Below are 21,597 nucleotides of genomic sequence, written 5' to 3'. Positions count from 1 at the left end.
TTCAAGTTTGTATTTTATGTTTATTTGCACAATACAAATCATTAAACAAACACTCTAGTTCAGTTTCTGCTGTAGACTTTCAGTTGCTTTGGCTTGTCTGCTACTGGCACCATCTCAATACCAGCCTGACTCTGTTTCTCCTTCGCACACCGGCATGGATCACACCTTAGTGTCATATATATGCAGCTCTCATAACCAATCAGTACAAACAGCAAGTTTTGCATGGAGTATTAATGCAAAAAAGGAAGCTTGAGGGCTTTTTACAGCCTTGCTGGGGTGTGAAATGGTGTGCCCTTTCAAATAGGTTCAAAGTCACTATCTGCTGGATAACCAGTGAAACACTGAATTCTGTATGCAGACATCACCACCAGGTACTACCTATAAGATCACTTTTTTTTTGGTAGGAAATACCAAATAAATACAAGCAATACAGGCAACACAAGCTCTTGTCAGCTACCTACTCTAAATCATACCTGTGAAAATACTAATGGGCAGGTTGTAAATATTTAAAGAGTAAAGTGCTTTTAACATCAAGTGAAGCATCTAGTGTCGTACCACAGGCAAATACCTATCCACTGTGGACAAAAGAGTCTCCATGCAATTAGTCAGCAGCAATCTCCCTGCATTCATTTATAATCTTGAACCAGCATAGTGACTTCAGTCATACAGGCCATAAGGTCAGCATACATTGTGTACACTTACAAAACTCAATGCTCTACATCACCACACATTTGGAGCACTGCTGCAGAGGTGGGGGGTGTGTGTTTTTTTCCCTTTAGAGAAGCCAAACCTTTGGTAGTGTAAATGCAGCACACACTGAAGACACCACTGAACCAACACGAGAGCCCATTATGCAGCTGACAGGAATGGGAAGAAGAAAAAATCAAAAGCAAATTTAATGGCTTTATGCACTGTGCTCCTCCAGTCATGCTCTATTTTCACATGCCTCCCTGCAGGTAGGAGTTTAGACATGCAATTCAAGCAAGTGATTGCTTTCAGTTCAAAGACAGGCCATTTACTGCCAAGACGACCCTCCAGAATGGTGCTGAATTCAATTATACTTCCTTGCCTCAAGTTCAACAACACTGTTTTAAACTCATTGCTTGCCTTCAGCACAATATCTTTGGTTATATCATCCTCCTCTATGGGCTTGCTCCCATTTTTGCTGCTGAAAGGCATGCCCACAGTTATCTCGAATTTGTATCGATCAAACATTTTCATGTGGCAGCTGTGCTTGGTCAGATACTTGAGGCGACACAACTCTTCCTCCTCCAGGGTAACATTTCTGGGGTCACAGAGGGGGTAGGTTTCACCATACAAACATCTCATCCAATCCCCAATAAAATGAGGAAGCATATTTATTGCAGACTCTGCGCTGTTGTCGATCTCGGTCACCCGCACATATTTGAACCGCCCAGTCCACGTCACTCTGTGTCCTTCCAGATGGCTACACAGGATCTGAGTACGTGCCATGTTGGTCTCCTTCCAGGAGCGGGGGCCACAGAGAAAAGCATACTGATTCCATGTCAAAGTGGAGTTGTAGACTTTCATCCCCTCTGACCGATACACATAGAACCAACAGAACAGCACCACAGCTGTAATCCACACCAGAATGAGTTTCACGATCGAGCTCCGAGTGAGGGATTTAACCACCTCCACCACAGAGAAGTTAACTTTTGTCCACCATCGGAAGAGCAAGGGAACAGTACACAAAACCAGAGTCACTACAATCTTCATGAGCTCCAGAGACAAAAACCACTTAATGAAATGGATAAGACACATCAGTGCGACGCCCACGCCCAGCACTGGGAGGGCAAAGAGAAACAGAAAGTAACCTATGGATGCACGAACGAGCCCAATGCCAGAGGACTCCCGCAGAATGACCACAGACAACTCACACCACATGAAGCAGACCAGGTACGGGACCAAGTAGCAGTAGGTGCCTTTAAAATTCCGTAGTTGTGCCATTCTGAAGAAAAGATAGAACAAGTACAAGAACAGAAGGCACGGGATGCTTACATTCATCACAAAGAAGTGGCCTACAGGAACTGTAAAAAAGGTTTTACCCAAGAATTTCAGGAAGCCAAAATTCCCAGGTAATACCTGCAAGAGGGATAAGCAACCTGCAGCTATCTCAGTTATCAGCGCCCTCCGCGTGTAAGGTTCTGCGCTCGTGCTTAAACTCATGTAGCTTGTCACTGTAAAGAACAACGAGATGGTGGCTAACTCTGAGCATGGTATACAGTCTTTGCTTGCTATAGGGAAGGAAAAAATGACAAAGAACACAGAGAGCAAAAAATAGATGTATGGCTCTAAGTGATTCCACCCAAAGTTCACCTCCGCTTGTTCAACATCTAGGTTTGGTTCAAAACGAAGCAGCAGGTCAGTCAAAGTGCGGAAGTTTTCCCAAGCCTTACTGTCCTGAAAAACTTTCAGTGTGCAAATCACCATAGAAATGAAGGACAAATAGAATATGACTAATGGAATAATGAAGGCAAAGAAATCAATTGTCAGATTACTGATGATGAAGAAGAAGATGAGAGCATTGATATGGTGCGTTGGAACAATGGTAGACAGCCAATGCATTCCTGCCTTGGATGCCAGATCTATAAGGTACTCTTTGATTTCCATGATGGCATGGAGCGGGTATTTTACAACCTGCAAAGACAGAAAGAAGCATTTTATTAGCAGCAGTTTTGTATCTTTACATCAAGGTATTCTCAGCTGAAGCAGTCAAATGTCTGTGCTCAGCTGACATGAAGAGATTTATATTTCAGATGAATGTTGTCGACAAAATGAGATTACTTTGTTGGAGATTATTAGCTCTTTCCTGATTAATTCAGTCAGATGCAGCTCAGAGGCGATTTTGATTTCAGGAAAGATGTATTTCATTACCTTTGACACCTATAATTAAATGGCTTCCTAGTCAAATATTCTGCTCTGCTAACTTCATACTGAAGACAAACTATGTGGCTGCAGTCCCACACTATCTTAAGTCATTACTTGAGCTGTGAGTAGCTTTAAAACATTTAACTCTGTCACTCTTCTGCATGGACTGTGCTGTACATTCTGATATGCACACAAACTGCAGGAAACGGTGCACGTTCATGTGCACTTACAGATCTTTATAGCTGGGGTTTATCTTTAGAGACATTCTCCCAAATAACTAGGGGTGCAGCTGTCAAAATCTGGTTTGGAAGGAGCAGAAGTATCTTTAACTATAATTGCTACATGTTTAGGGGTTCTTTTAACTCCCCAGCAGTAACTGTTTAGGATCTTACAATTCTGTCTTATGTGGCATTTTCCAGCACAGCTATCCGACAAAAGAATCATAGAATGGCTTAGGTTGGGAGGGGCCTCAGAAATCATCTGCTCCAACAGAGGAACTGCTGGATTGAACAATCCCTATGACCAAATACACACTTTATGCAGGATCAATAGAGAGGTGCAGCATTTTCCCATTTTTTAAATCAAAAGCATCCCTGTCATTCCATGTGAATACATCTCCTCTCAGAATCCTATTTATTCAAAAGAACACTAAGAGATACCCCTCATTCTCCTTTTTTATCCTCACTCCTACCCACAGGATAACAGCAAAATGACAATTACAACAAAAGCTCTCACATGAACTCCTTAGCTTGTTTCAAATTTATACCAGTGTCGAGTGCATGCACCTTAATTTTCCCTTCTTTGACTACCTAGAGTATCAAGTACAAAAGACCACTAAAAGGCAGTTCCACCATTCTTGAGTTCCTTCAGACTATAACCTTTTCACACCTCCAAGCTGTGGATAATTTTTCCCACCTGCTTGCTCCTGTTTAAACAAGAAATATATGAAGCATATAATAGCACCTATAATAAAAATATGGCAGCTATGACAGAGACATTTAAATCCTGACTGAGATGTAATGAAGGTAGATTACCATCTTCCAGGAAAAGCCATTAGACCTATCTCTTAAATATATGACTTCCATATATGAAACTGTGAACATATTCATGAAGTCCAGTCCACAAAAGAAACTGTGGCAACGCTTTTTGAACTGACATTTAGAGACAAACGATCAGCTTTGAGAGTCAAGTGCAAGTGAGTGTCTTATCTGAAATGTGTAAGCTCAGAGCCCTTCAGCAACCTGCTCACTCTTGTCTTTTTACCTTCAGTCGCAGGGGTAACTCTTCAGGAGTCTTCCCTGCCAGTTCCTCATCTTCCTCTTCATGCACAACTAGGTTAGATGGGATGATTCCCTTCGCATACTTTTTGGTAATTTCAACAAAGTCATCCAAAGCAATAAATTTTTTAGCTAAAAGATAAAAAAGAAGACTTTAAGTAAATAGCATCACTATGACACTGTACTCATTAGGAGTTAGAATATTAATTTTCTTTCCTGGTTCAAGGAAGGTGTACTCTGAACTTCAAAAACTGAAGTACTGATAACACAGGCTTATCTTGCAACTTGTTCTCAGCTCTGGACTGAAAACAACAAGCTGCTTGTGCCAGGAGTGTATAAGTACCCTAAATCTTGTCACACCAACAGATAAGTTTATTACTTAGAAGAACAGAATGAGTGAATGCAGAGCTTGTCTGCAAGTATTCCAGAGGAAAAAAAGACTACATTGTATTAGGTCACACAGGTTTAAATCAAAGCCTGTTATATCTTTAGCAACTTCTTCAGAGTAATCTTTAACTACAGCCACATTGAAGAATTGTACAGGAACAGTAATGAATGATCTGCGTGCTGTGAATTGAAAAAGTGACTTCCAATTTGGCATTCAGTCATCTTTCTGAATCCAGAAGCTGCAGACATCATTATGTGGAATGTCCAATTATTACAATTTGCAAGACTCAATGTGCATTGGAATGTATTCATTCAACATGCCAAGTGGCTACACAAAGGACCTCTCCCAAACTGTAACAATTGTGATCCAAAACAGATAGGCAGTACTCAAATACGCTCAGTTGTACACAGAGACAAAATTTATCACCGCCCTGGGAGTTCCTTCTCTGTTCCTGTGAGCAGAAGTGAGGTGTAAGATTACTTCTGAGAACTCAAGGGATGCTGCAAGGCAGATGATTTATACACAGCTTCAAACTTTTCACAGCCAGCTCCCTACATTAGCATGGATTAGCTGGTTTCTATGGCAGAAAAGCTTTATGCCGTTTGTAAAGGAGGATAATTAACTGCAACTTTTAAGGAAATGACACTGCTGTAGATGAGAATGACAAAAATCTGTACCACATCTCCTACGCAGTAAGTTTAGCTAGTCAGCTGACACAAAGACAGGAAAGCTGGGCTGCTTAATACTAGCTTGAGAGTCTATCCAGACAGAAGACTGAACTGTTTCACTAAATTTAGAATTGGGGGATTAGTGGGTTTCAGCCTATTAATTTTTTTTAATTGACAGAAATTATATATAAATATATTAGTATTTCACAGTATCACAGTATCACAGTATCACCAAGGTTGGAAGAGACCTCACAGATCATCAAGTCCAACCCCTTACCACAGTGCCCAAGGCTAGACCATGGCACCAAGTGCCACATCCAACCTTGCCTTGAACTGCCCCAGGGACGACGACTCCACCACCTCCCCAGGCAGCCCATTCCAGTGCCTAATGACTCTCTCAGTGAAGAACTTTCTCCTCACCTCGAGCCGAAATTTCCCCTGGCGCAGCCTGAGGCTGTGTCCTCTTGTTCTGGAGCTGACCACCTGAGAGAAGAGAGCAACCTCCTCCTGGCCACAACCGCCCCTCAGGTAGTTGTAGACAGCAATAAGGTCACCCCTGAGCCTCCTCTTCTCCAGGCTAAACAACCCCAGCTCCCTAAGCCTCTCCTCGTAGGGCTTGTGCTCAAGGCCTCTCACCAGCCTCGTCGCCCTTCTCTGGACACGCTCAAGCATCTCAGTGTCCTTCCTAAACTGGGGGGCCCAGAACTGAACGCAGTACTCGAGGTGTGGTCTGACCAGTGCAGAGTACAGGGGCAGAATGACCTCCCTGCTCCTGCTGACCACACCACTCCTGATACAAGCCAGGATGCCACTGGCTCTCTTGGCCACCTGGGCACACTGCTGGCTCATGTTCAGGCGGGTATCAATCAGTACCCCCAGATCCCTCTCTGTCTGGCTGCTCTCCAGCCACTCCGACCCCAGCCTGTATCTCTGCATGGGGTTGTTGTGGCCAAAGTGCAGCACCCTGCACTTTGAGCTATTGAACCCCATCCCATTGGCCTCTGCCCATCTGTGCAGGCGGTCAAGGTCCCGCTGCAGAGCCCTTCTGCCCTCCAGCTCAGTCACATCTGCCCCCAGCTTAGTGTCATCTGCAAACTTGCTGATGACTGACTCGATGCCCTCATCCAGATCATCTATGAAGATGTTAAAGAGGATGGGGCCCAGCACTGATCCCTGAGGGACACCACTAGTGACTGGCCGCCAGCTGGATGTGGCACCATTCACCACCACTCTCTGGGTCCGGCCCTCCAGCCAGTTCCTAACCCAGCACAGAGTGTTACCATCCAAGCCGCGGGTTGACAGCTTAGCCAGCAGTTTGCTGTGGGGGACAGTGTCAAAGGCCTTGCTGAAGTCCAGATAGACCACATCCACAGGCCTCCCCACATCCACCAAGCGGGTCACCTGATCATAGAAGGAGATCAGGTTAGAAAGGCAGGATCTGCCCTTCCTAAACCCATGCTGGCTGGACCTGAGATCTTTGCCATCCCTCAGGTGCGCAGTTATTGGCCCCAAGAGAACCTGCTCCATCAGTTTCCCTGGCACTGAGGTCAGGCTGACGGGTCTGTAGTTCCCAGGTTCCTCCATCCGACCCTTTTTGTGGATGGGGACCACGTTGGCCATTTTCCAGTCTCCTGGAACCTCTCCGGTGAGCCAGGACTGCTGGAAAATGATGGAGAGTGGCTTGGCCAGCTCAGCTGCCAGCTCTCTCAGCACCCTGGGATGGATCCCATCTGGTCCCATGGACTTGTGGGTGTCCAGATGGCTCAGCAGGTCCTGAACTAATTCCTCATGAATTTCCAGGGGAACACACTGCTCCCCGACCCCATCCCCCAGTTTAAGAGGCCATTTGCATCCTCCTCCTCTCTCCTTACTGTTGAAAACTGAGGCAAAGAAGGCATTCAGGACCTCTGCCTTTGCTTCATCATCAGTTATAGTGTTCCCCTCCTGGTCCAGTAAGGAGTGGAGGGTCTTCTTGCCCTTCCTTTTAGCATTGATAAATTTATAAAAGTGTTTTTTGTTAAATTTCACGGAAGTGGCCAGCCTAAGTTCTAGCTGAGCCTTAGCCTCTCTAATTTTTCTCCTACATAGTCTGGCTACCTCCTTAAACACATCAGGAGAAGCCTTCCCCTCCTTCCAGAGGCGATACACCCTCTTTTTCTCCCCCACTTCCTTCAGGAGCTCTTTGCTCATCCAGGCTGGTCGCCTCCCCCTGCGGCTCATCTTTCGGCATGTGGGAACTGCCAGTTCCTGTGCCTTCAAGAGCTCCTGTTTAAAGTAAGTCCAACCATCCTGGACCCCTTTGTTCTCAAGAACTGCTGCCCAGGGGACATTGGAAATAAGTTCCTTCCCAGGGGAAAACACTGGATACAGAACAAAAGAAAGGAGTTTCATCAAGATATCTGCTATATGAGATGGAGCGTTAAAAGCAATCTAGCTTTTGCTTGAATTTCATAACATGGATGTTACCTCTTGCTTGACCTTTTACTTCCCCCTCCCTTCACTGCATGAACCTCTGTGTCCCACAGAACACCCACAAAAACAAAGGATTTATTTTTGCTGACTATTCTTGTGATTCAGACTGCAAGGCAACATTGCTTGCATAAAGAAGTAAGCGAGACTCCTTAGCGGTCTTGGTGGGGTGCGGATCAAGCCTAATAGAATGGTTTAAGTTGGAAGGGACCTTACAAATCATCTACTCCAATTTCCCCACCATAGGCAGGGACATGTCACAACTAAACTCATCCAACCTGGCCTTGAACACCCCCAGGAAGGATGCCTCCACAATCTCCCTGGGCAGCCTGTTCCAGAGTCCCACAGCCCTCACATTGAAGAAATTCTTCCTAAGATCCAGCCTACACTTTTGGGACAAAATGACAGTAGTAAGGTAGCCTTCTTGGTGTGCAATTGGCAAGTAGACACAGTTAGAACCTCACCAGAATGGCCATTTACAGGACCATGGGATACCCTGAGAAGAGTTACTACCTTACTATCTATAGGTGGCCTATCCAGTGCAATGACATGTGCACCCTCAGACACACACAGCTGTCCATTGACAAAGTCAGCTCTGATCTCCTGTTTGTACCTCCACTGAGGACAGATATCTGTGAGCACGTATCTGGCTTAAAAATCATCTCCCAAACACTGGTAATGTTTTAAAATTGAAGGAAGAATCTCCTGCTGGTAAGATAAATGGAGAAACTCAGTGGATCACAGAAGAAAATTCTAGAGAGTAACAGCTGTCTTGTTCACCCATGAAAAGATGAAAGCTCTCTGGAGAAGAGGTAACAGCTCAACTCCTGCTTTAAGTGTTTGATGAACACTTCTTTGGTTTTTAGATGTTATTAGTATTTTGTCAGCCACGTGTTTCCTCCATTGATATAAGAAGCCTCTGCTGTAGATTCTACTTTATAATTCATATTTTTTTCTTTCAATGCAGTTATGACAAATTCCCCTGCCTCCCCCAGCCACCGTAGCAAAAGGAAAATATGCACGTCAATTTCTGCCTACTCTTACATGGAGGTTCATTTACTCTCCTGTTATTTTTTTCTTTATTTTGTAGGCTTAAATGGCAGATAAAAGAAAGAAGAAAAATTTGCCAGTTCCTTTTCTGATATTCTTCAAATTATTGAAACATCCAGGACAAAGTGACTCACTCTGCACTCATGCTCTATCAGCTGGAACATCAGTGTCATTCACTAAGTACCAAAGCAGCATAGCTCAAATGAGCCCTTACAGCAACTGGACAATGAAACATCACAGTCTTACCCCTAAAGGACTATTTCTGGCTTTCCACAAGTGGCAAGCAAGTCACAAGACCAGCTGACCTCTCTCACAAATTCTGATAGGAACAAAAGCTTGGTCCCCACAACACTCCTACAAGCTACTACCCTCTTCACAGAGGCATGTAGTCCTCCTCCTCTTTTACTTCTATGGTTAAACTCCACTCTTATGAACGTTATCCTCAGAAGTCACCTGCATAATCAACATAATCCCTAAAGGTAAAGGCCAAGCTGATCTAATGAAATGTAAATCTAATCTTTCATGGAGTTTAAACCTGCCAGACACCCAGATCTGGCTCACTAACCCACAGACAACACATACTCAACTACAGATGTAATAGCAAGTAATCTGCTACATGTCTGACATTTAGAAATGCTCTTCAATAACCAATCTAAACTGGACATAAACTATTTCAAATGGCCTATTTCAAGACAGTGAGATTTTCCTCAACAATGATCATTCAAAGTCTTCTGTCAGGTAACATTTAATTGGTTATAATTAGTTTTCTTAATGTAACAATTTGACTTTTCTCCTAAAGGCCCAGGAGTTTATCAGCATTTATTTGGTATGAAAGCCTAAGAAACCCCTGATTTCAGCTCCAAGCCATGAACTCAGACTCACATATCTCACAAAACTCACAGATTTGGGCCTAAATATCTGACCCTATGTGTGTTGAGTGGTGTAACCCATCCCACTAGGTGAACTACATGTCCCCTAAGTTGTGAAAGATATCATGAGGCATTCTTCCCACAGCAATTACCGACCAAACACAAAAAGACAAACATGAATTATAAGGGAAAGGCAAACAGAAGCAAGACAAATAGAATGAAGGACCTTTCTGCATTAAATTGTTGCATAATTAATTCCTCTACTGTAATCAGAAATCTGACTACAGTTTAGAACTACAACAAAATTAATCAAAGTGCATTTTTTTTTCTGAATAGACTGAAGTGCTGAAAGGTCAAGATTACCAAATTAACAAATGGCATGCATTAGTACACTAATTACTGACCAGGTGACTGTAACAGCCATGTCTTCTGCGAGTTATTTACTTTGCACATATAATAAATCACTATTATCAGTTTACAGCAATCCAAACCTGCTATATGTTCTTACTGTGGCAGCACAACATTGCTCGGTGACACAAAACAGAAACCAAAATCAATCACAGGCAAAGACTGAAAGCAGCACTGTGCACTCACATTCACTGCTCACTAATCGTTCCAGCATTCTCCTCTGCTTCTGCACAGACTTTGGGACTGGGCCAGGTTGCTTCTCACCATCTGGTTCAAAAAACAGAAGTTTTTGGAAAGTCAAAACCATCAATTGCAGTGACTGAACAATAACTGGAGTGTTCTTCAAGCTGCTGTATTTGGAGAATGGCATTTCCTCCAAGTCAGGAAAAGATAAACAGACATATAAAGGTGGCTACACAGCCTTCTATATTCCTCTTACTGCATTAGAAATAGGAACAGCACTGGCACACCTAATATATACCAAGCCAAGTGTCTTGAAGGCTGGTTTGTAAATTGAAATATCCTAGGAAGATATCACAGGGATGATTGTTTAGAAAGAGATAAAACTAAAAATCATAGTAACTAGCAAGTCCCACAGCAAAGTGATAAAAGATTTCTATTCCAAGGATAGCAAGTGTCAAACGAATTTATTTGTAATATTTGGTTACTTGAACAATGTTTAACTGAGTCAATCTGCAGCAGGAGCTGCCAGGCAGGCCTTTTTGAGCTACACTGGTCCAAAGAACGCAGTTATTGAAAGAGAATTAGAGTCTTTAACAGTTATTTTTAATTAAGTAGCATATTTATTTTTATCTCAAGCCTGATTGTTTGTAATGCCTTCCAGGTTTCCAGCTGTATTCTGCCTGTATGCCTGGATTTTACCAGTACCAGGAATGAGTTCATAAACAAACCTTCGCTGTCAACTTGCCCAACATTTTCCAATAGTTCAGACACTGCTAATTGCTTCTTCTTTTTTGGGTTTAATTTCCAGTACATGACCAAGGCAGCTTTCCTCACAGCTCTCTCCAAGTCAGTCTCAGATGATAACTTTTTCACTTCTTGCTCATTTTCAGAAGTAATGCCTTTAAAAAAAAGAAAACACATCACACACTATTATCCCACACCACATAGAAATAACAGATTTGCCCACAACTTATTTTGGCTCAGTCTCATCTGAAACTTGTCAAGTTTCATTCGATCTTGACCATCTATGTAAACCTCTGAGATGACTTTCCGTGCTCACCTCTTACTAAAATCTAATCACTTTCCTCTTTTAATTTGTGCTTCAAAGACCATGCATGGCATGCATTATCCTTAAGTCTTGCAAGTACAGCATTTCAGGCAAAAGGTGGTACACGGATGGTGTGGAAAAGTTTAATCAAAGTTGTGGATTACTTTTTTTTTTTTCTTTTCTGTATTTAAGAGTTCAGGTAGTTGGCAGATGAGAGGAGACCATTGCAAGCGTGGGAAGTTACACAAAGGAAGATGTTAAAGTGGGAGAAGACACTGAAAAAAGACCAATTAGGAGAGAGGTTGGAGAGGGGCAAGAGTGAAACAACAGCAGATAGGTAGGTGGTGTGTGGTTATATACGACCTTCACAGTCAAAGAAAAGAAGTTTCAATGAAAAGTGAGAAGGGGGAAGATGAGGCATGAATTCCATGAAAGAATTTGGGCAAATAATGGCTCTAACTGCTGTTACAAACAGTATCAGTAATTAATGCTTTTTAGATCACCTGTTTGAACAGGCTGCTAGCCGCTACCAACATACTGTTGCCATTCCCATTCCCGTCATGTTTTAACCCCTCTTCAGTGTTAAAATGAATGTAGGATTAATGCAGATAAAGTGGGAAGAGCAAGCATGAAATCTCAGAGACCCATACCTCTTCTGTCTGCCAGGCACCTACGCAACAGTTTGACAGCTTCTCTTCGACCTTGCTTAGCAGCAAGGATGAACCAGTCAACAGCACTACAACTGTTAAGTTCTTCATCCTCCTCTTCTGCTAATCTTAAGAAGTGTTTCCCCACCTAGAATAAGTAAGGAACAGAATTCCTGCAATTACTAAAATACACCCTACTCTGTCTCTCTCCTCCCACTCTCTGGTACTCGGCTAGAATAAATTCTCTTTGAACAAAAGGTCAAAACATTTGCTCCTAGCACTAAGGAACATAGCTGTAAGTTGATCTTCTGCAGGGAAAGATCAGTTTCCAGAACTAGAAGCAAATCAGAATGACAACACATTTGGCCAGCTCAATGCATCAGTTGCCATTTGTCTTCAGGCATCTAGGAGAACCAGGTAAAGCTCTTGGTGTTAAAAGTTTTCTTTAACTGTAAAAGGTATCTTGGTTGTTTTCCCCCTCCCATAACAACAGCCAGACATCACTGTCAGCCTTGGTTTAGAAACACAAAAATAAAGTCTAATAACCTGATGCTAGTGACACTAAAAAAGTTAATCATCTATTCTCTCAAAAAACCCCAACCAGCAACCTCTACAGAACACATCTCAAAATCTAAGCACCCAGAAAAATATTTTGCCTTAATTCTGATTACAGAATTACAAGCTCTTGTGTATGTTAAGCATTTTGGTAGTGGAAAAGAGGCCACCACCATGTTCTGTAACAGAAGTCAAGGCTTTCTGTGGAATACTCCTGGAACATCTGCCAGCTCCCTTTAAACATTGCTTGTGTGACAGCCACATTACACTGCCATAGCAAAGCTCCTATACAAAGCCACCTGAAGATGACTGCAAAGCTCTGGCTTACAGCAATCAAAGGAGGAAGAAGTGATAGGATTAATCTCAGATTTGTCATTGCAGTGATCTGGGATTCTCTCTTTTCCATGGTGAAATGAAGTCACAGCTGGTAACAGCACAGACTTTCATATTGTACTTCTCCAAAGGCTGCTCTCACCTGTGAGCCTTGCTAACCAGGGTTATCTCAAGCAGTCCCCTTGCAGAGATCCTCCACACACAGAGCTGCCATTTCTCCATTACAGAATCCCAGCTGTGAGTGTCCAATTTATATAATTGCTGCACAGCTATTTCTCAATAAGATGCTACATAAAGCTAGGGTAATGCAGGTTGACAGCCACTTGGTGCATTTATTTCCACAGTCATTACAGGGCTTTTTTGGAATAACCTCATAGCAATAAGTACAAGCCCGTGAATTGAGGGATTTCTTGGGTCTGACTTTCTAATTACCAGCAAACAATACGGCAGTGCCATCCTAGCTTCCTACTACAACAAAGGTGCAAAAGAAAAACAAGTTTTTCTAATCAATTCTAAAGGGATGCATTCATAGACTCACAGAATGGTTTGGATTGGAAAGGACCTCAAAGATCATCTAGTTGCAACAACAGAGAAGAGATACTTCTTTGGGGGGTTCTAAAACCCCTAAATTCCCTTTCCTCAAGTCATTAGGAATCTGATTGCACAGAAAAGAAGTAATGGTATTTGGGGATCCTTTTTGGGCTGCCAATTCATCCTGGGCACAGAATCATAGAATCAACCAGGTTGGAAGAGACCTCCAAGATCATCCAGTCCAACCTAGCACCCAGCCCTAGACAATCAACTATACCATGACACCAAATGCCTCTTCCAGTCTTTTCTTGAACACCTCCAGGGACAGTGACTCCACCACCTCCCTGGGCAGCCCATTCCAATGCCAATCACTCTCTCTGTGAAGAACTTCCTCCTAACATCCAGCCTAGACCTCTCCTGGCACAACTTGAGACTGTGTCCCTTTCTTCTGCTGCTGGTTGCCTCGGAGAAGAGACCAACTCCCACCTGGCTACAGCCTCCCTTCAGGTAGTTGTAGACAGCAATGAGGTCACCCCTGAGCCTCCTCTTCTACAGGCTGCACACTCCCAGCTCCTGCAGCCTCTCTTCACAGGGCTGTGCTCCAGGCCCCTCACCAGCTTTGTCGCTCTTCTCTGAACACGTTCCAGTACCTCAACATCTCTTGCATAAACTGAAAGAAAATTGTCTGCTGGATCTTATGACAAGAGTCCTATCATTGTGTGGGAATAGGAAGTGTACACAGCTGGAGAGCTGAAGGGAGGGAATGCAGGTGGAATGAATTGAGAAGGATAAAGTATATATTCATACATACGCACACATCATAGGCTTAGATTACTTAAGCTATTTCTTACTCAACCAGAAGGAATATTGATGGAATTTGCTTTTGTGTGGAGGAATGGGGCCAAAAGGTGGATTTTGCAGCAGTGATCCCCTCAAGGGTAAAGCTTCATCCTGCTTAAGGCCACCAGCTGTTTCAAAGGTGAGGAATCTGTTTCTGTCTCAGGTTACAGGTCCAAGGACAGCGTGCCCCTCAGGCAAGCTGACTTGGAGTGGGGACAGAGCTTGGTATTGCCTTTTTTAATCTGCTGTAAAATGATTTCTTCCTCATCCCCACATCTTATTTTAATTTGTAAAAAAAGTAGCAGTCTTTGGGAAAAACCCAAACCACCAAGGTGTGGATAGGAGAACATAATCACTCCCTTTTGCCATCGAAACTGAGGCTGGAAAAGAATGCTCGCGTTAAACACTAACTATGTTAAGCCAATTAAAACCCTTCTAAACAACTTGAAGTTATTTATACTAGATGAATACACCACACAAGGGGATGCAATGGAAAATTGCAGGATTTTTCTAAAGCCTAAGGGATACCTGAAGCGCTGACACAAAGAGGGACACAACTGCTATTATTAATGCAGTTCTATCAGCCATTGCACAATTAAACATAGCTAAATTTCACTAAACAAGGGGCTTCTTTTCTAAAATGTCCTCGTTAAACCAAGAAATGTTATGAGAGCAAAACATCAATCAAGCTCTGCCCCTGCTAATGCACCAGAAGGGTACAGTTTCTCCCACAGAATCCAGCCTAAGAGTTCTGGTGTCTTTGTATATAGTGCAGTACTGAACCAACAGCATTTAGCAGTTTTTAATCTGCACACCTTCAGTGTAGCTCTGGCACACCTTTTTAAGAGGTAAGCAAAAGCAGTTCTGTTCCTTCTCCATACTCTCAGCCTATCCTCCCCATTTTCATGTGTGCCTTAAAGGCTTACTCAAGAATTAGACCTGAAGCCAGTAACACTCCCATGCAAGCACCATTTCTGAAGGCAGAGAAACCATTTGGCATAACTTTTCTTTGGATACTTTAACATCAAAACAGATAAATTTGACTAAAAGAGAGATAGAGCTCTGCAGCAGGCAGTGCTATTTATGGAATGAAGAACAAACAAGACTCACAAAGAGCATCTATAATTACCTCTGTTTGTGCTTTTGCTTCTCCAGCTTTGGCCCTCTCAAGCAGTTCCTCAAAGAGCACTTCAGGTTCTTCCTTCATGCCCTCTACAAATTAATTTGAAAAAGGAAATCGTTTACTAGCAGTATTTGAAGGCATTTTATAATTCATTGCTATATGTACTTAAAGAATCAAAGGACCATAGATAAAAAAAGAAAATTCATCACAAGTATTTTGCAATAACAGTGGAAATTAACTTGTTACAACATTTACACTGCAATTCAGTGTTTGTACTTCAGCCTACCTACCATTACAAATACCTTGTTATTTGGGACTTGCCACAAGATATGACACAGAGTTTACAGTTTCTCATTTACTAACACAGCATTAATTTCTCAGTAGAAGAATATTTGGACTTGATGATCTATGAGGTCTCTTCCAACCTTGATGATACTGTAATATTTCTTAGGATAAATGTAAGCACATGAGGAACATGTTATATTGATCAGTTTTGCACTATTTTTGATAGCATTTCAGCCTCTCACCTGGCAGCCTCTTTATTTAGCAGTGGAACCTTTTCAAGAGATTTGGAAAACCAACCAGCCTTTAAAACATGTCCAGTAGATTTGAAAGCTCACCTCCTCAGTCCTTGGAGCACACAGAAACTAACAATGATTGCACTCTATAAACCTCACAGTTTTCTGTCTGCCTTCACACCCATACCTATGTTTTTCTTCTTTCCCATCTACTCTATACACAGACTTGTTTTTTTTCTTCAGAAACTTCACATCCACCAGTCAAACACAACAACAACAAAGTACCTTGAGAGCTTTGCATGATATCCAGTGCTTGTAAAGAATATTGTGCTGCATGCTGCTGGGGTGAAGAATAAGTCTAATGAGCAAAGTCACAAAGACTAGACCGATTGAGATGGCTTCTCAAAAATTAGCTTGACAGAACTTTGGAAGAGAAAAATCAATACATTTTGTGCACTTTAAGCTGAGCAAGTGCAAGAAAGGAGAGGACCACTGAGTGAGAATAGTAGTTTTACCAGACAGCCTAAAAATCCAGTTATAAAGGAAGATCCAAACTCAATGGTAAGCACTGAAGCTTGATCCACATGCACCACACTACCCCAAAAGGCCACCAAACCCACCATGACACTTGGTAGCTATGTGCTGAAGACAAAGACAGCATGAGAAAGTGTGGTTTGGAAGGAGAGCTTCCAAATGTAGGAAACTGACCAAGAGAAGCTTTCTGGCATTCACTCAAGATTATAGAGTTTGGTCTCTACCTAATTTGGGCAGCAATAACAGGAGAAGCTTGTGAGCAGCCCTGCTAGCCAAGGTACCATTCAGTATTAGTGCTCTCTCAAAAGGTGGAAGGCAGAAATCTATTCCAAATAATCTCCTGAAGGACAAGGCTACTAACATTCTTTAACATCCCTGGTTCTGGGACTCTTTCCAAACAAGAACAGGATACAAGCCAATGCTTTCATTGAAATTGATTAATTTTAACAAGAGCAAACCATGAAGTAAGTTTTCTCCTTCACCATGCTACAGTTTTGTCTGCCAAGCTATACTTGGAAAAATAATAACAGCAGACTATAACATGTTGTCTGGTTAAATAAGGCATGTAATGAAAAATTATTCTCATTTAGTGCTCATTCTTTTCAGAAAGTTGTGAAAATATTGTTGTAAAACAGGCAAACAGCATCTCAGCACAATTAACCACTTAATCTCCTTATTCTGACATATAACCAAGAGGGTGGAACTCGAAAACAAGACAGCAGCCTATCTTCCAAAAGGCATCACTCAGGGGCTTTCTGCTTACAATAAACAAGAAATGAGAACAAAGAGTATATGCTTTGAAAGAAACTTATTATTCATCTGTCTACCCCACCCAAGTCAGGCAGGTCACACAGCAATTTTGTTTCTTCCTATGCTTTCTTATTCTTTAACTCTGTATCACAATTTCTGCAGCAAGCCCTGGCTATAGATGTTTCTCCATCTCCCTGCTTAAAAATTTTTCACGTTGAGAAGAGATCACCACAAATATTTTGGTGATTCTCTGGATAAAACAGTATAGCAGGCAGCACTCAGGAGTGTTTGAATTTATACACACACACACACAAAAGCCATTTGCTAAACTGATGTAAGCCCTAGTAAGAAAGGCAGCTTTGTGGCAAGCTTTCTTTCTCCCCTGCTCCGTTCACCACCCTTAGGAGTATGCATGGCTCTGATCCTTTCCATCTCTTGTTCAGATGAATGTCTGTTAGTTAAGAACATATATTAAAAACACAACACAGGGTTATTCCTCTAGTTCTAGGGCAAGTGGAGAAAAGCAAGTTGCGGACTGTTACAGAGATGAAACAGAATAGCTTTCATACTGTAGTGTTCCATAACAAGCAATACTTTTTCTTTGCTTAAAGGATAAGCAAGAGGATAAATATGGATAAAGCATGAACAACTCAAGGTTCATGGTTGCCCTATCAATTTATTTTCTCTTACAATATGCAGGTCAGTCTCTGAAAGTTAAAAAGTCCAGTCAAAGTGTGTCTTGGAAGCAGGATGGACAACATACACTTTCTTTCAATTCAGCTCAACACTAGAACAATAAATAATGCACCTACCAATAAAAGAGCATAAAAAGTGGTGATCTATAACTTATCACCCTTGATCTTGAGTGTGTTTTCAGTCAGAAAATTTCTTGATGTGTATTCCACCCACATAAAATACTGCAATAGAAAGGTTGTCAGTAGAAGCTTTTATTTTCCAGCTTTGCAAAAACCTCACGTCTATTTAACGTCAACTTTTACTGTCTTGAACATAAAAAATTACAGAAGAAAGGAACATTCATTTTGCAGAAGTTCATGCATCTTTTATGACAATTAAAATAGACTTCACTAGCTGTTGTGTGTCAGGTGCATTTATGTAAGTCAATGAAGGCTATCAGTTATTCAAGGTTCATCAGCACTGCAGCCATTCAACTGAAAGCAGGCAAGCAAAAGCAGACAAGTTTTAGAGGGCACATTGCATACATATAAGAAACAAATTAAGACAGGACCAGGACATGGAAGAGTAGTTAGTACTTCATAATTGTAATTCCTGCCCTGCCACCAAGGCCCTATGTAAACTGTGGTTCATCATCAGGAAAAAGTTAATTACAGTCAGGGTGGTGAGACACTGGAACAGGTTGCCCAGGGAAGTCATGGATGCCTGCTCCTTGCAGGAGTTCAAAGCCAGGCTGGATGAGGCCTTGAACAAGATGACCTAGTAGGATGTGTCTCTGCCCATTCCAGAGCTTTAAAGGTCCCTTCCAACCCAAACCATTCTAAGAAACTGAAATCAGGCTGCTCTGTACCTCAGCTTCCAATACACACAACTAGCCTTCACGGAGACTTGACTCAACACAAACAAATCAGTGGATATTGGTACAATGGCATTATTAATGTGGGTTTTTTTTAAATTTACTTTTATGTGTGGTTAAATCTTAAGGTAAATGATAAAGCATCCTTTACTTTTTTCTATGCCATTGAAAAAAAAAGTAGTGAAAAAAAAAGTTTGATCTGCAAAGGCTGAAGCAGATTTATTTCTGAGTCTGCTGAATTTATGTCCTCATGCTAAAGAAAGCATTTAAAACCTCTGAAGGGCTAGAGAAATACCCACTTTTGATAGTCAGGCTTTTCATTGAACAAGTCAAAGCTGTCACTTAAGCCCTACTTTATTAAAGCACTTATTAAAAAGGACTCACTACAATGGAACTGACAAAGGCTTGCTTACATTTCACAGTCATATAGAGCATTTCAAGCCACGTATTATTAGCTGAAAGACTTCAAAGGTGCTATCAAAACATTACTAGTAATTCCTGTTTACTAGTAAGAAGTATGCTTTACAATTGCAGAAGAGACAGGCTGATCAAAACTGAAGATTACTGTTTACTTTCTGAAACTTTATACATTACCTTACACATTGACTGTATAAAGTAAGATCCCAATTTTGAGTCCAGCTTTGCTGCTGTGGGCTTAAGTGGGAATTCAGCATATACATTTCAGAAGAGGCAAGCATTTTTACAGTCTCTGTTAGGTTTTGATCAAAGATAGGATATGTTGCAAAAGGAAACACAGCAGTTCTTAAAAGAATACTCTGCAGCACTCTGTCAGGGTGTAATTCCTGTCCCTTACCTCTCAAATTAACACAAAGGCAAATACTCTCTAGTAGGGTTTGGTCCAAGTTACCAATGCTTAACATTAATCTTCCCTTTTTTTACCTATTCTTCCTTCCTCTAAGAATTAATCATTGCTCAGTTAACAAGTATAAGCTTCACTGTTTTACTACAAACCAAGAAACTCTGCAACATTCATACAGGCTTTTAAAGAACAGATTTACACAATCTAGGCAAGAAACCTTTGAAAGCAAAACATTTTGTAGGCAGAGTACAATGGGGTGGACACAAAATTTCCCTCCCAGCACTCCAGCACAATGATGGATGCAATAGATTCTAGTCTTTCTAATATCCTACATATAGATAACTGAGACACTTCATTTGTGCATCATTCTAGTTAGCTTGACTTGTCACAAGGTGTCCAACACCATTCTGCTATGTATTTTGAAAGCACTTAAGGCAAACATCCTTAAAAAAACCCAAACAACTTAAAATACATTGCACCCTTTCTGATCATGAACTCCAGAGTATTTATAGACGTGTAATAATCCTTACATATAAGGAAAGATAATGAGGTGTATGTATATAGACAGAGTTCACTCAGCCATCCCACTAAAGTTACTTCATGCAGAGAGTCAATACACTGCTTACTGAAAAGTAAAATCGGTTGCTGATTCACTTTCCTACCAACATAAACATATGAAGGCTCTCAGCAGAGTGGATTCACTTGGGGGACAGGAGTTTTAGTACCTTGCCTGCTATTATCTCCCCCTGGCCAGGTGCACACAGCTCTTTCTTCTTAGGTCACTGCTACAGCACCGAAATTCTCCAGATAAAAGAAGAAAGATCATAAACAACACCTATGGTATTTTGAAGGATCACAATCTCTTGTGTGAGCTCAAGATCTTATTTGTTCAAGCAGTTATTGGGGGCCAGTTCTGTTATTACACACAATAAATCAATTTTTTTTTAAACACAAACAGAAGCTGGGCACTTCCAAGTGCTTTGAACAGTGGAAATCTAATTGGAACAGGACAAAAGGAAAAATTGCAAGCCGTTTCTCAGACAAAAAGAAATAATGAAGAGAAAGTATTCTTTTGAAATATACAAGCTTAAAAGAAATTACAGGTTTTACAAGTGAATATCAAAGCTGCATGGAAACTCTGCTGAACAAAAGATTAATGCATTAAGCAACACCCACACGAAGCATATGAAGGAAGCCTGTATGGCATACACACTTTATATGATCATGACAACAAGCATTCATTTGGGCTCAGAAAGAAGTGACAAGGACATGAAGGAGGAGGAGGAGGAGGAAAAATCCCATATGTTGGGGAGAACAAAAGATCTGAAATGACAAGATATGAAACAAGATTTCTGCCTTGGCCATCCTGTTCCAGCAGTATAACAAGTGTTCCTGGAGTGACTGAAAACAGTCAGGAAGAGCTAAGTGTATGCAAAGTACATCTGACACCTGCAGTCCTGGCCTCTAGTAACACACTTCCAGGCTCACTAAATATACACCTAGAAAAGTATATACATATTCGTCCCATTTCATAAGAAGATCTGACAGTTGCTACAGGTGAAAACTGGTATCATTGCTTGGCTCAGTTTTCAAGGCCAGCTTGGTAAGTAGCCCATCTCATGACTGATCTTGCAAATTTCAGGGTTGTTTTTTAAACACAGGATTTTAAAGGAAGTTCCTTTGATCTACTGTTTGAATAAACACAACTAGGAGAAACTGAGAAAAAACAGACCAGAAAAAAGCAGCAATAACAACCTCAACTGTCTCCCAGAAAGTATCACATCCAATATATATATACATCATCATTCAAACACCCATCAATAATAGGATGTTAGATGCATTTAATAAGTAACCTTCATGAGGCAAGTGGTCAGAGAAACTAAGACTGGAATTACTTCCAATTAGGCAGTGCACAGAATCTAGTTGACGAGGCCACTCCTGTAACAGCAAGTTAGATTTAGTACCCAGATAGGAGTGTCAGAAGTAGAAAATCTGCTACAGTCATATGTAAAAACAAAGACAGATGGAAAAAAGGGAGAAGGAGAAAAAGTTCTTAGAAATAAGAATGCATCATTGTAAAATTAAGGTCATGGCAAAACAGTGAAAAAGAGGCTTCTTAAAATCCAAGCATTCAACTGCTAGAGACAA

General features: G+C 41.5%; 1 protein-coding gene across 1 annotated transcript in view; it reads right to left on the bottom strand.

The window, feature by feature from the left end:
- Nucleotides 1-21,597, bottom strand: part of WFS1 (wolframin ER transmembrane glycoprotein) — a 30,620-nt gene continuing 9,023 nt past the window's right edge. Inside the window, exons 3-8 of the mRNA XM_064151495.1 lie at nt 15,285-15,367; nt 11,900-12,044; nt 10,930-11,100; nt 10,205-10,285; nt 4,153-4,298; nt 1-2,658 (exon numbers count right to left, since the gene is read on the bottom strand). Coding sequence (XP_064007565.1) covers nt 850-2,658; nt 4,153-4,298; nt 10,205-10,285; nt 10,930-11,100; nt 11,900-12,044; nt 15,285-15,367 — 2,435 coding nt within the window. The 3' untranslated portion in view covers nt 1-849. The remainder of the gene's footprint in view (nt 2,659-4,152; nt 4,299-10,204; nt 10,286-10,929; nt 11,101-11,899; nt 12,045-15,284; nt 15,368-21,597) is intronic.

Source organism: Pogoniulus pusillus, chromosome 11 (genome assembly GCF_015220805.1).
Source record: "Pogoniulus pusillus isolate bPogPus1 chromosome 11, bPogPus1.pri, whole genome shotgun sequence".
NCBI classification, from domain to species: Eukaryota; Metazoa; Chordata; class Aves; order Piciformes; family Lybiidae; genus Pogoniulus; species Pogoniulus pusillus.
The sequence above is the reverse complement of the archived record's forward strand: the minus strand, read 5'-3'. Positions and strand labels throughout refer to the sequence as shown.